Below are 15,403 nucleotides of genomic sequence, written 5' to 3'. Positions count from 1 at the left end.
AGAGGGTGTGCTGTACTTCGGCAGCAACTTCGTATGGAGTGGCCGTGCGCGGCCGCGAGAGCTTTATCTTCAACGAGATATGTTTTCGGGGCAGAGACTAGGTGGGCTGGTGACTCGTAGCTTGTGCGTGCGCGTGTCCGTGCGCGCGTGTGTGCGTGTTTTACATACAGATTCACACCAACGTATTCCCATGAATCATCCCTTTTAGTGATTCCGCCAATGTAGTCGGAAGTTATCCGCATGCCGTGGTGCTACGCTCCTTGTTTCAGACTATGGACATAGTCCGCAATGCACTGTCACGGCACAGTCAGGGAAATAGTAATTTGACATTGCACGTAGCATATGTGCAGTTTTAGAGCGCAGCTCATAGGCGCCCGCTCCTGCACTGAGCGTCGGCGTGCCTCGGCGGCGTAAACAAGCGAATGATCACAGCGAAGGAAGAAAGAGCGAACGCGGATCGCAGCGGGGTGGAAATACAGTTAAAGCGAAGAGAGCGCGAAAAGGACAGCGGAGGAGGAGGGTGCCGCGCAAGCTTGAGGAAGGAAGCGCAGGAAGCCACCTCGAAGCCACACGAGATGACGCTCGCGTCCGTGCATCCGTGGCAGTGGCGGCCCCTGCCGTGCGGGGGAAAGAAAAACAAGAACCAGAAAGCTCGCCTTCGCGCATACCCTTCGCCGCAAGCGCTTCCCGGTAAAGATTACGGTTGCATAAGCCGCAGTTTGCAAGGAAGCGGCAACTGTGTGGCCGGTCTATATATGCAAATCAGTTCGTGATTGGCCAGCTTTGCTGCTGCCACGTATGTGTCTTTTTCGTTTTCTCGTGCACAACTGAGAAGGTGGTTGTCCTCCTTACAGCGTAGCTTTCTACTTATTCTGTTTCTTTGGAAATAAACGGTTTGTTGCGAGTAGCGTCCATGTTTGTCGTTTCTCTCTTTCTCGTTTACGTCTTTTTCGCGCTCTTTTTCGTTCAGATGGAACCACACCAACTCGCCCAGCTCTCAGTTATGATGGACTACGTAAAGCGTCGCGCGTCGTGGCACTGCCAGTCGGTGCGGTGATCGGTACGATGCCTCAAAATATCGCAAATGAAAACATATAGAGAGCTACGTTGAAATTTCGCATTAATCGTAATAGTCGGCGATATCTTTTAGACATATTTAGCAGCCAACTCTCACTTTCGTTTTAACTGTGCGCGCATTTTATCTCAACTGTGTGTCATCCTCACCTGTGTGTGTTGTGTGCAGTGCGCATTGCTTTCACATTTAGATTCTATATCCAGTTGTTATTATCTGAAATGTGTTCATTGTTACATGTGCACTTAGATTTGTATATCTGACAGTATCGGAAGCTCATACGCTCTTTCAACTCTTGGTAACAGTGTACACGACAGCCTGTTATATCTTACAGATCCTGTCACTTTATCTTGAACCACGCCAGAACCTCTACTGCATTAATTTCTCGTCACGCTTGATTTTCTGTATCTGTGGCGCCTCACTGTCTTTCTTTCTTTCTTTCTTTCTTTTTTTTCTTTTATCTTGCGAAAGAGAATAGCATTGACTATTTTAAGATGACTACGTCTCTTTCGCTTAGATATATAAGCATAAAAAGAAGGTTGTTCCTGCACTGAAGAACGCTTTCTTGAGAAATCATTTGTTTCACGGTGCTCTCCGTTCTAAACAAAGAACCTTACGAACGATCTCTCGCAATTTTCTTATGGGCGCGCAGGCTGTTGCAGCGAGAAATTTTTGTGAATTATTAGCTGATTTTTCTCAGTTGTTATTCATTGCAATCCACGCAGTATTACCAAGGACCGGGAGAGCCAATCCGTGGCATCAAGAGCTTGCAGTGGGCCGCCTGCTACCCCGGAGACGACGACCCGACGCTGGTTTGGTTTGCAGGCAGGTTTGGTCTTTTGCAGGTTTTTGCAGGTTTGGTCTTTGTCATTTGTGCACGGCTCAAGAAAGCAGAGCACGCGTTGCGTAGAATGACAATTATGGGGTTTTTGGTGCCAAAACCACTTTCTGATTATGAGGCACGCCGTAGTGGAGGACTCCGGAAATTTCGACACACCTGGGGTTTCTTTAATGTGCACCTAAATCTAAGCACACGGGTGTTTTCGGCACTTCGCCCCCATCGAAATGCGACCGCTGTGGCCGGGATTCGATCCCGCGACCTCGTGATCACCAGCCACGTAGAATGACAATAAAGACAGTATAGTACGCACCGCATTAAGTCTTGTGTCATTCAGGTCACCGCTTCACAAAGCAGTTTTTTTCCCCGATAGTTCTATGTTTCAATTAAAGGAACAGTTAATTTCCGCTGTGCTTATCGTGGCTTCATTTCTGTAGGCGTTACCCGGGTTGTACTACACGTGATATGTTTATACCCAGTGGCGTAGCCAGGAGATGGTGCATCGGACAGGTGCCCCCTACCCCCTCCCCCGTTTTCACGTGGGACTTGCCCATCCCTCCTCCTCTCTCCTCACCCTTTCCTTCTCTGATCAAGATGGTGCCCCTCCCCCCTAAAACAGAAAATACAATTCTGGTTACGCCACGTTTACACCTAATATGTTTGTTTTTTAACATAATGCTTGCACATTTGCTTGAGTACGGCGAAGCTTTGAGCAACAGAGTGTCATTAACTTTCTGCGTTTAACGCTTGAATATTTGTCCAGTTACGGACAGGTCTTTCACGGTTGATCCTGTGGTCCGTATACGTATACCGCAACAGCCCCCACCCCCCCACAAAAAAAAAAAACATGCGTGTCGCGGTGCCTTTCAGATCCCGAATGGGACGCGGGCTACGGTACGGGAAAGTCCCTGCCGCTCAGGATCACGACGGGACGGCGCACAATCGACATCATGATGATGCAACCTTATCAAAGCGACGACGACGACGTCTTGAAGGTGAGGTACTTTCCACGTTCTGGAGGGGTTGTGTTACCTACTCGCGTTTGTCTGCACCCGGCTTTAAACTCACACTTTCATCATTCACTGCACGCCTGTTATTATTATTGTTATTATTATTATTATTATTATTATTAGGAGCAGCAGTTAGTAGTATTAGTAGTAGTAGTAGTAGTGGATTTGACTACATGCACGATGACACGTGGACTTGTTTATCTTTTTCGGGTGAGCGCTTTTCACCGTCTAACAAATGTTATCGCTCAGCGTAGGACGCGCTTGCACGTATCGGAAGTTTCTGGAATGTTATCCATAGCTCTATCCGCTGTCTGTTGTCGCCGAACATCGTGTCATCTGAATGCATGTACGCGCGACGCGAATGGTGTAGAGCTTTCTGGAAGACACGCAGGGACCAACGATTACTCTGGAACGTTCGATGGCTCGTGTATAAAGGCCGACGCGCTTGAACTACGGGACAATATAATTAACCGATACGAGGTTAGCTTTTTTTTTTTTTTAAGGTCAGATTAGTCGCGAAATTAAAATCACAGTGAAAATGTGGTGGCGCTGTGTGCGGATGTGTTTCGGAGTGTCCCTAGTGTGCCCGTCGAACGCACGAGGTCGCAGTTGTCAATTCTGAGCGCGCAGTGGGCGCGTAAGCCCCCCGTGCCTGGAACAATAGTCTCTCCCGCTAAGTGTGAAGTGCGTGCTGTCATCCAATTTCTGCATGCTGAGGGGTGCAATACGGCCGAGAGTCATCGACGAATGAGTAATGCGAACGGTAACAATTTTCACGAGTGACAGCGATGCGCGGCAATCGTGCAGGGACTTTGAAGCGGGACGCACGGACGTTCACGATGCAGGCGGGCAGGGAAGGAAGTGAGTGTCAAAGCCGATGATCTTGTTTAGCGAGTGGACTAGGCAATTCAAGAAAATCATTGGTTCATAATTTCTTTGTCGAGCGACTCGTTTCCCGAAATTTCACCGTCAGCCCCCTATACCACCGTGAGTGAGAGACTCCAGTACCTGCAAGCTCTGTGCGAGATGGGTTTTCAAGGTGCTGATTGACCATCACAAAACGCAGCCAATGGGCGCAGCCTTAACGCTTCTCTTGCACTACCGTGATGAAGCGGAAGATTTCTTTGAAGAAAGTCGTCACAACGTACGGAACATGAGTCCGTTTCGAAACTGAAGAAACAAAAAGAGCAATCCAAACAGTGAACGCATTCCGATTCCCCGCAAAGCAAGAAAAGTTCAGGCAAACCTACTCCAGCAGGAAGGGTATGTCTACTGTGTTCTGGGACAGCAATGGTGTTCTCTTAGTGAAATTAATGAAACGTGGCCCAACCATCACTGCAGCCTCGTACGGTGTGACTTTTGAACGTCAATGAAAGGCAATTCTGAAAGAGCGAAGAGGAATGTTGTCATCAGGCATTGTCCTTCTTCGTGGCAATGCGCAGCCACCCAGTGCAGCTGCAACAACAGTGAAACAGTGCTGCTGCAGCGTTTTGCGATGGGAAGTGTTTGATCACCCACCATACAGCCCGTACTTGGCTCCCTCTGATTATCTTCTCTATGCTCACATGAAACGCTGGCTCGGAGGACAGGAGTCTGACTCGGACAAGCTGCAGACCAGCGCACAGAATTGACTGAGAGGCGCAGCCTTTTATGACGAGGGTATAGGAAAGTTGGTACCACGCTACGACAAACCTCTCAATCGGAGCGGCGATTATGTAGAGATGTAGCTGGAAAGTGTATCTAGATGTTCCGAATAAAACTGTTTTGAGTTTCACTGTGGTTATCATTTCGCGACCCATCGGACCCTGAAAAAAAAAGAGAATCGCCGTCGTAAAAGAAGAAAGTAAGCGATAAGCTGGAAACTGCCAGCGGAAGGGGCACAACGCCTGCTTAGTCATCAGAAAGGAAGACAAACAGAAATGGAAGATAAGAAGAAGGAAGAAAGAACAAACTGACAGTTCTTAATTACTAAAGTAACCCAGTATGAAATACAGTCCGGCAGTAAGAGCGGGAAAATGATCCCTGTAGGTCGCACTGATTGCAAAACAACAGAAAAAAGAAGAAAAAAGCCGGGTCATGTCACTTGAAAAAAATATATATCCTACTAGCGAGGAGCAAAGCCAGTTCCTTTTTTTTATTAATTTAAATAACATAATGATTGTAGTATCGTTGAGGCGCAGAACCGCTCAGATAGACGTTTATCCAGGATTGGAAACCACAGAAAGGCGTGATGCACTCGACACAGCTTTGCGCTTCCTGGTCTGTACGCGTTTTTTTCTTTAATAAAATCTTTTATTGTGCACTAGATGCCTTTTTCCATATACCAACATGTCCCAATCTTACTCATCGTTCTTCCAGTGGCTTACTTTATTTCTTTTTCTTTTGCTTCACAAGATACCCACGGGACTGGGCTGCAAACGCTTAGCCAAAGACCTGCCAATGCCACCCAACTTCTCGAACCTGGACCTCGAGTTTCACGTCGAAATGGCTTTCACCAACCCTTCGGTGCTGGGCCCGGACCACTACTTGTCACATTTAGAAGTAAGTCTGTATTATTACGCGCTCTTGTGCCGCTTTTCTTTTTTATTATTCTTTCGCTTCTGGCGCATCGTCACCAATTATTCTGTCCTTACTCCTGCGAAAGACAAGTTCTCTTTATCCCGTTCTTCCTGAGTCACGAGTATTGGAGAAAATTCTAGAAAGACGGGCTCGGGAATGACGTCGTTCGGTGTTAGCGAACTCGTAACTGGGACATATAGGGTATCCCAGCTAACTTTAGCCAAGTTGTTCAACAACAAAAAAAAGCTCTATTGTAAAAACAAGGTGCCAGACACCTCCGGAATAATTTTGGGCCCCCAGTAGCTCTTTAACGTGTACCTACCTTTAAGTACACGGGTGTGTTTTCGCATTTCGCACCCCCCCCCCCCCCCCCGCCCCCATCGAAATGCGGCCGCCGTGGTCAGGAATGTTCGATTCCGCCTTGCACTACGAGAAATTAATGTGGCCGGCTCAGGGCCAGTTTTAACCCAGTGCAAGACGACCCCGGGATTTGCCCTATACGTTTACGCCGCAAGGAGGCAAACAGCTTATAGTGTATGTATAGCGTTCTGCTGCTTCTGCACCATGTCTCGGGTCAGATTCCCGGCTTCGTTGGCCACATTCGAACGGGTGTGCATCGTGAAAGCGCTCTAGTATATGGTGATTTTGTAGTGCTTTAAAAGAACGTCGAGTTAACAAAACTATCCGGGGCACCTTCAAGTAAGACGTTTCTTAATCTCCAGACGGTATGTTTGGGACGTGAAACTCTAGAAGTCTTTCGTTTTCAAAGCTCCCGAACGGAGCCTGGAAACGCCGTAAGCTGATCACAGAGCCCCAACTCGCGTCAAACTAAATATGGAGACTTGCAGGTCTACGAACTTGCACTGCTGAATGTTATCTTTTTTCTTTTATGATGAAATAACCGCAATTCTTCCTGCTTTTTTTTCTTTCGCCACAGGTAATCCGAGACGACAAGGACAGTATCATGAGCATAACCGGTGCAGACTGGACGTCGGCCGAGACAGTCATTCACTCTCCCATCGTCAGCATGCAAAGGATATACGACTACGGCAACGGTAAAACACACTCACTCAAGGACAAAGTAAACGCTTCCGAGAGGTGCTCGAGAGCTGCCGACGTCACTTGACGCAAATCTCCCCGCCCTTTCTAGGGGAAATAGCTTTCTTTGGCTCTTCCGCCCGTGTGCGGGGTGACTGTCTGGCTTTCGCCGCTGGTACAAGAGCACCAGTGCAAAGAACATGTTCTCTCGCGTATACTAGTTACGCGGTGCGTTCGTCACGAGATGTCATATATTATCGCTCTTTCAGACGCGCTCGCTGTCCGTACTTGCGCGGGGAGCATTGGGGGAGTCTGAAGGTTTACATGATGTTGTAGAGCGCTCAGGAAGAACAGCTCTCCTCCTCTGCCACCGCCCTCTACCTCTGTGACGGCTGCGGGAGAGGAGGACGGCAGTCGCCTTCCACCTCGGCGCTCACATCGCTGAAGGCAAGCACATATGACGAATCAGCTTGTACGGGTAGCCCACCTATACTATTGCTACGTATGTGTCAGTTCGTGGCTCTCTTCCTCTACGGAACCACGCGACGAAACAGCAAACGCTGTTTGCTAACCACAAGAAACATGCGCGTTTCAAACGCATCGTTTCTTTAACGAAGCGAGTAGCCTTTTAGAAGCGTTCGGCTATTCACTCAGATTGACGATCATCGTCGATTGTCCCTGCAAAGAAAAAAAATATATTTTTTTTTTTTCATTTTAAGGGGCTCGATTTTTAGAATGTGAATGCTTATCGAGAGTTCGCGGAAATCTTGAAATACAGGCTTCAAGACGAGTTCCCGCCGGTCCCTCTATCAGTGTCTTGCGTAGATATGAAAAAGACAAGTCCACTTGTCGAAACGTTGGCTCCCGCTTTCACCTTGTTCTCGTTTTGCTCGTCGCCTTGCATTTCCATCTCCCGTCTTCCCCCTGTTTTCCCTGGACTGCATAGATATGGTCGCACACAAATCTCGCGTACTCTCGCCTGTAGTTGGCCAACTATGTTCGGTCACTGGTCGGCAGGTGAGAGGACGCTTGAAGGTAAAATATTGATAGCAACAGTGCTTTCTGTTTCGACCTGTCAAGTTTCTGTTACGTTACGAGTGACGCAAGTTCCTGTATGCGTTGTGTGCCAGAGCTCATTACAATTGTAGTATATTTGCATACGCATAGTTGACTTTCGTCTCGTGCGTCTTGTGACAGCTCTCGTGCAACTTTGCGCGAAACCATTACGCTGCAGGTCACTCGTACAAGTACGTCGACAGCAGTGGAATGTATGGGTGCAAAGTGGAAGCGCAGGACAACGTCAGACCCATCATTCAGCTGCCGGACAGAAGCGAGATAAACATGATGGACACGATACTGCCCAATTACGACGTCCTCAAGAAGGCGAGCTACCTCGGCATTGTGAGTATTTCCAATACGAGCGGACACGTGAAACGTAGCAAACAAGCCGTTTGCCTCCTTAGAATTAGACTGCGCGTTCGAGATAACGTCAACCCTGTAATGCCGAAGCACAGCTCCCGCATCAAGGGAAATTAGAACAACAAAGTTCGCTTTTATTCTTGGCCGTGGAGAGTATACATTTGCACAAAATAAAATCTGCGAAATGTAATTTTGAGTTACTTCATTAGTACACCAATTAATTAGCAGCTGCTTTCTTGAACTAATAATGTCAATCAATAATCCTCTTTGATGCCAACTTAGGTAACCAGGAACGTGCCACTGAGAATGTGTCACTGAGAATGTGTCACTGGAAATGTGTCACTGGAAATGTGTCACTGGAAATGTGTCACTGGAAATGTGTCACTGGAAATGTGTCACTGGAAATGTGTCACCGGAAATGTGTCACCGGAAATGCGTCACTGAAAATGGATCACTGGAAATGCGTCAGCGGAAATGTGCCACTGGAAATGTGGCACCGGAAATGTGCCAATAGCAATGTGGCACTGGAAATGTGCCCCTCTAAAATGACGAAAGTCATCCCTTAAACTTATCCCATGCTGAGCGGGATCAAGCCCACGTCACAAGGGTGTCTCAAGGACAGCAACCAAACGCATTTGCTGGCTGCTTCACAAGTGCAATGCGTTAGCTGCCGCTTTCTTCAAAGAACGCCTTTCACGCCAACGCTTTTTGCCAGATGCGCTACGAACGCACTGGGTATACGTGCCGCTCTTTCACGAACACCTCGCCAAATTGTTTCACTGAGTGTGCGCCACTGAGTGTGCGGAAAGGGTTGAAAGTTTGTTGAAGAGGGGTACACACCCTCTGGCACATAGCCAATGAGACAAGTTTGTGTTGATGAGGTTCCTCGAAGAACGCCACATACCCAGTTGCCAAAAATCTACATCGAAGAGGTTCGCGGAAGTGCGGCAAATACCTAGTTCCGCGCACCCAGTAATCCGAGCTGGGATTAACGAGATTCATTGAACGGTGGCGTTTAAGTAATAGCATATTCCGAGTAACAGACGTTCGCGGAAATAGTTAATGATGAGCGGTACATGTGCAATGCACGTGACCCAAGATGGCCCGACGATTGCTTTCGAACCTGGTTCCCTGATCACAGCAGCGCGATGCTGTGATTCACTAGACTATAGACAACCCAGTGATCCAAGTTGGCGGGAAAACGGCAGAGACACAGGCAGAAAGACAGGAAGCCACACAGATAGACAGCTAGCGAAAACTGCTTGAAGTGCCCTAATAATGCTAATCGCAATAAAGTGATAATGGCATTTAAACGAGAACATGCAGTGCCCGGCCGTCCCACGTCTGCAATCAGTGCATAGGCTCAACCTACTGTTTTTGCTGCAACGGTCAGGGATCAGTTCACCCAATCTACGACGCAATGAGACCACTGACACACACATATACCTCCCTAGACTATGGTGTCACAACCAGCTTCGTGACAAGATGCGATGAACGCTTCTTCCTTCGAATATGGGAGGTGGCGGGTTCGAACACCTTGCGGTGTATATTGAGAACCCACTACCGATGAAACCGTGATTACGTGCAGCTGTACTTGGCGTCTCTGCGTGGAGCGCGTAATCAGCCGCACGGCGAACTAGCCCAGGAGGTAGTTGATAATAGTGGAGGCTGTTCGACACGGTGTCACTTTGTCCGGCTGCGGAGTCGAATCTCGGCAGAACAACGTGCGTGGCATCAATATGGGCAGGAGAGACTTGGGGTGGGAAAAGGTGTTAAGGGTTTGGTACCGCGCAAACGACAAACGTCTCTGTTGAGAAAAAAAAAGGCACGCAACAAAAAAAAAATAATTTGGCTAGCTGGTTCTCCCAAGCCCCGCCAGCGACACACAGGCCAAGTTTGTACGCAGACGTCTCGAACGCAATCTGTTGTGGTGGTTCAGCAAATGAACAACTACAGCATTTTGTTTTATTGCGTTAGCATTCTTAGGTCCTTCATGTACTTCACAGACGTGTATGCATGCTTGTTTGTTTTGTGCATTTCGGGGGCCAGTTTCGCGACGGCAGTGCTAGATGGCACGGATCTTAAGGAAACGCGAAAGAGTAGTCCCGCTACTGTGCACGCCTCATACGTAACTCGTACCGACGATTGCAATGCGTTTTGTCGCTAAATTGATTCAATGCTAACGCAGTACCGTCGAACGTCATCGCAAGATGGGCTATGCCGTATTATTATAACAGTAGAAAAAAAAAAGGATTCACGCAGAAACTTTTCTGGGATTTTTGTTTAAGTATGCGCAAGCATTGTGCCACTTGCTCATCTCCGCGCAACCCGCTGGTACTAATAATGTCATAAAACTTGAGCCGGTCAGTACAAACGACAGCACTGCAGCGACACGAACGGGTGCGGGCGGCGACGCCGGGTGCGCTGATGGCGGTCCTATCATTGTGAGCCGTCATCGCTCTTTGACGCCTTAACCATCCGCGTCTGACCATTGACCAAACGTACACGGGCGGCGGTCTCGTATATGGCACCACCCCGCGGGTTGCACCCTGAAAGCGATGCGCGATGCCGACAAAGAGTACCGAGTGCTGATAGCTTCGCGCGCTGTGTTCTCGCCGCTTACTTGGCGTTGAAGAGAGACGCGCGGGCCGGTATCTCGAAGGCGATCGGCGAAAGTGGCAGAGTGAGGCGTGTGCTCAGAGCTCCGTGGGCGCCGTCTTCTCGCTGCTTCGTCGGCGTTGAAGCGAGGGGCTGCACGACGGTGAATCCGCTCGCTGCTTGGGGCGCTATCTTGAAAGCGGTCGTCTTGCGGGACAGACCGACGGACGGTTTTCTCGTTCGGTAAGCATAGAAGTAAGCATTGAAATGCTTACGCATTTAAATCAAATGATACACGTCAACGGCGCGCTTCCGAAAAACTGCGATCAAGCCAAGTCTAGGTAATTTGTGGGACCTTGCTTCGGCGCCCGCCTAATGGAGCAAAGCCCAGTCTACAGTGGCCCGGAGTCATACAGGGTCGTACAGGGACCCCACGCAAACAGCGCAACAAGAAATACTTTCAGTTAAATTCAATAGTTGCTTGTTAGTGCAACAGTTTTGCAAAGGTGTTTCTCTTATCTCTTATTAAGTGAAACCTAATAAGAAACCAGATTAAGGGTTCGCGTCTGTATAGGACTGTGATATAGCAGCTGCCAAGAAGCTCCACCAATGGAACAGCCGGCGCTCAAGGTGATTCATTTCACATAATTTCACCTTAATAACAAGCGAGACAGTTTTTTAAATATCTTCTACTTAACGAAACTCGTGTGGCACGAAATTAAAAGAGTGTACGTTTCGTGTTCACTGATAATTCATTACTTTAGCGATCTATTTGTCGTTTCGTTACTTCATTCATTCATTCAATAATTCATGCATTCATTTCGAGCAGCAAACTGTCCGTGGAATGCCCGTGCACACCTACGAGTTGGTAACGGATCCAATGCCAGTGGGAGGTGCGCACCTGACACACGCTGTACTGATCTACAGCTTCCTTGCGGTAAGTTGGCGCGTACGAAATGTCTTCGAAACCGAAACCTCGTTTTGATCACGCCTAGTTGAAATTGAAGTTCCTTTATGAGCTTTTAAAGCTAAGTACCGAAAACGTTTGCGACACTTCCGACGCACTTTATTGGACAGCGACCACCTCCGGCTGGGAGCTGCTTCCGTCCGCCATGTTCTTCCTGGGCCAGTCCAGCTGCTGAGTTCGACGCCGCTAACACGCTTGTTTTCTTGCTCGTGCAGTTGTGTCGGTTGCAGATGTGCAGCGAAGGTGACTTCTGTACATCTGTCGCTGTTTGCTGGAAGTAGGCACAGCTTTCCATACGCTACTTGCTGCCTGCTGCTGCAGCAGCCGCAGCCGATATGCGCGCGAGGAAGCCCTAATATTGAGCCCTGAACCCTGTTTTCTGAATTCGCCCATGGTAAAATGTGACACTACATGGAATTTCAACTAAACAGTACTAAAGTCCGCGAGAAAATTCTAAGTATAACTTGAGGCTAACTTCAATTTTGGCATGCTACAAACAAACAAACAAACAAACCCCGCTCGTCCACATCTTGTCATTTGCAGGAGGGCCCAGTGATGGACTCGGCGGTCAACCAAAAGAACCTGCCGATACGAGTGGCCATGTACGCTTACGTTAGCAAGAAGACTGAGGTACGAAGCTTTTAAGCGACTCGCTTTGCTAAGTGTTCCCGGTAAGCATGCAAATGACTAGGGCGTATGCGCGGTTAAAGGTTTCATATTATTGCGACAGATATTAACTCACGAAAAGGAAATTATATCAACTCGGATCACTGATCACTGATGATCACAAGACATATTCTCATCTCATAGGCATCTCTGGAGCACACCAATCTCGTAACAGCACGTTATATTAAGAGGTTTCTTTGACTTACTTGGTTTTACATAATTTAGCCATTCGGCGTGTGACACTGATAATGTGTGCCCATTCTTCGCTAAAGCGTTAGAATGGATACGTTTTTGCTTTCACACGAAGGGAATAGAAGCTCGAATGTATTTACGCGCTCGCTTGCCAATGTGACACAAGGTACATGGAAGTTTTGACCTTTGTGTTGCATAAACAACCAGAGCAAAAAAATTACACGCTGCATGGGATGAAATTAAACACAATCGCGCTCACCGCCATTTATTCCATATCATTTATCTAACCGCTTCACTAAAGTAACGCTTCACACAAACTCCAAAATGTGCGTTGGACCTGCACAATCTTTTTTTCTTCATATTTCCTCGTGCAGCCGTACTTCTACTTCTTCGCAAACATCCACGACATCACGACAGAGATGAGAGACCTGAACAAGAAGCTGAACGTGAAGAACTGCTACCCGGAGAACGAGTCTGAGTTCACCTGGGTTCAACTCGGCTTCCCAGGTACACCCTGTTATACAGTCAACCACAAAAGTTTACGAACCGCGGGATCTCAGAAAACGTTCAATTTCTGAGCAGCCTGTAAGAGTAGTCAGTAAAACCGAACATCACAAAGTTGTTCACATATACTGGTAGAGGCTGTAAATGCGAATGCCACTGGCTACGTTGTCAGGCTGCGCAGACATTCATATTTTTCTCAGATCTTGTGCTCCGTGAAATTATGTGGTTGGCTGTACGAAAGTGTATCGAGCGGCCAGTCGCGCGGAAATTTCGCCTGTATTTGCGGGCTGCTTTCACGCTCGGAAGAACACTTTTATGCAGCACGTATCGAGCAACAGAACGCTGTATCGGGAGCTTTTCATGTTGCTCTACAAGTTTCTCATTGACACGTTTCATCTAAATATAATATTTGAGAAGTTAAGTAATTAAGGCTAACTCTGCGATTAGGCGGAATGCAAAGTATAAGCTGAGTATCTCCAAGCAACGGCAAACAAGATTACTTTGGTTCTGTCCAGCTACGTGTCATATGCATATATTTAAATCTTGGTGCATGATATTTAGGACACCGTGTACGTGAAGAAAAGTTTGTCACCAAACGCGGGAGCATCAAGAAAAATTTGGACATGGACGTAACGTGCATAGAAAGGATCAGCTATGGATTTGGATGAATGAAGGCGATGATGGCTTTGAGCCTCATGAACGCGTCATTAAACTGCTTACGCCTTGCTTTTTTTTTTAATGCAGCTTTGTTTTTCTTGTATATGTATGTGTGTTACACTGTCGAGTTATCTCCACGCTTCTGTCTTGTTTTGTTTTTTTCACTGCGCACCACTTTTCACTGCAGTCTCGAAGAACATGGTCCTATTGATGATAAACCGCGCCAACATCAAGCGCAAATTCATGGCCGAGCTGCAACGCGTCACGCAACTCTCGCCTCTGCGAACCCCTGACGTAATGGTGAGTTGCAACAAATTGTTGCCGAGTCACGTACTGTTCGCATCCATAACGGGACAGTCTGCAGTGCGACGTGCGAATTTGAGACAGGCAGGAAACACGGCATCGCGTGCTTGCTTCGTTTGCCATTCGTCTAATAACCTAACCGTAAAGAAAGTCTTCCGATTGCGGCATCCAAGAGAAAACGAAAGTTCTTTTGGAGTCAACACAAATTATGAATCTAAAGATACTCCGCATATTTTCCCTCGTGATCACCTTCATGCGTAGCGTCGCGTTCAGTATGGGCACCAACACCAGTGCTCGTGGTTGGAGGGGCTCCAAGACTGCACAGCAGCGCCGACATAGGAAAAAGAAAAGGAAAGAACTGTGCACAGTCCTAACTACCGCCATTTATCAAGCCACTGTGCATTCTCGGAGCTCCTTCGATCACGGGCACCGGTGTTGAGGCTAATATTCAACTCGACTCTGCAAGTCACTTTTCTGCCACATTATCTATGTGCTACATTTACTCAACGGAGGCGTAACTTGGGCAAAAAGATGCCCTGCGAGGCTGACTAAGTCACTGCCAAAGATCGCTGTAGGGTACACGATCCCTCGGCGACGCGTTCATCCGGGTGTGAGCATTGTGCGTTAGTGTACAGCACATCCGGGCCTTCGCCGGAAGTGACGTGCGTCGAGCCCTTCGTGCCTAAAAACAAAACGCTCGAACGCATGCTTTTTTTTTTTTTTTTGAGAACGTCCAGCTTTAAACAATTGTCGCTTTTATGCTGCTCAGCAAGTTCCAGCAGCTTCATCTTTCTCGAACTTCGCTCGATGATGGCTCATTTTTCGATAGGTCATGCTTCAAGCCCACACGAGGTTTCACAAAGATGTGCTAGAATTCTTGTCAAAAACGGGACTCTACTGTACTCTCGAGGGCTCACGTTCTGCGTGTGGAGATGGGTGGCCGTGGTACAGGATAAAATTACCACCCCGTTTCTCTTTATCTCTGTGTATAGTGTATGTGATAACACTATTATTAATACTCTGAACACGGGCTACAAGGAACAGGCTTAGCTAAAACAGTGTCGCCGCATTGTGCCAACCAGAGTAATGCGTCCTGGTATAACTGACTAACTTTGTGTGAGATTGGAAGCGTTTGTGTTGTATGCGGGATGCAAGAAAGGAAGAGATAAATGAAATTATATAAAAAAGGACAGATAGGTTGATCAGAAGAGAGATATCCAGTTTGCTACCCTACATTGGTAGAGGAGGCAAAGTAGAGAAAGATATCGCTGGTGCAGGAGAATCGCCGCCACCAATTCCAAACTCTTTTGGGCTTTTCCAGATTGACTTCACCGAAAACATGGTCTACGTCACGGTGCTCGTTCTGGGACATCCTGCGATTTCAGGTGTGTGTTGCGCTATCGAAGTATTTACCTCGGCAGAATATATGTGCGTTTTGGTCGTCGAAATTGCGTTTTGTTGTCTACCGTACAATAATATCAAGAATGCGATTTCTCCTATCCGCAACAACCCAGGAAAGTCTGTTGAATCAAATCGAGTTCGATCAATTTAAAGGCAACGTTCCTTCTTGCATTCATCGC

The 15,403-nt window shown here is 47.6% G+C and overlaps 1 protein-coding gene across 1 annotated transcript in view; it reads left to right on the top strand.

The window, feature by feature from the left end:
* The window catches only part of LOC126527341 (uncharacterized), a 44,403-nt gene that overhangs the window by 13,812 nt on the left and 15,188 nt on the right, over window positions 1-15,403 (top strand). Inside the window, exons 6-15 of the mRNA XM_050175133.3 lie at window positions 1,798-1,897; window positions 2,781-2,905; window positions 5,315-5,461; window positions 6,417-6,534; window positions 7,752-7,918; window positions 11,364-11,471; window positions 12,045-12,131; window positions 12,734-12,866; window positions 13,708-13,820; window positions 15,145-15,208. Coding sequence (XP_050031090.1) covers window positions 1,798-1,897; window positions 2,781-2,905; window positions 5,315-5,461; window positions 6,417-6,534; window positions 7,752-7,918; window positions 11,364-11,471; window positions 12,045-12,131; window positions 12,734-12,866; window positions 13,708-13,820; window positions 15,145-15,208 — 1,162 coding nt within the window. The remainder of the gene's footprint in view (window positions 1-1,797; window positions 1,898-2,780; window positions 2,906-5,314; window positions 5,462-6,416; window positions 6,535-7,751; window positions 7,919-11,363; window positions 11,472-12,044; window positions 12,132-12,733; window positions 12,867-13,707; window positions 13,821-15,144; window positions 15,209-15,403) is intronic.

The sequence above is a fragment of the Dermacentor andersoni genome, chromosome 9 (genome assembly GCF_023375885.2).
Source record: "Dermacentor andersoni chromosome 9, qqDerAnde1_hic_scaffold, whole genome shotgun sequence".
NCBI lineage: Eukaryota > Metazoa > Arthropoda > Arachnida > Ixodida > Ixodidae > Dermacentor > Dermacentor andersoni.
This window is presented reverse-complemented; position numbering and strand designations above follow the sequence as displayed.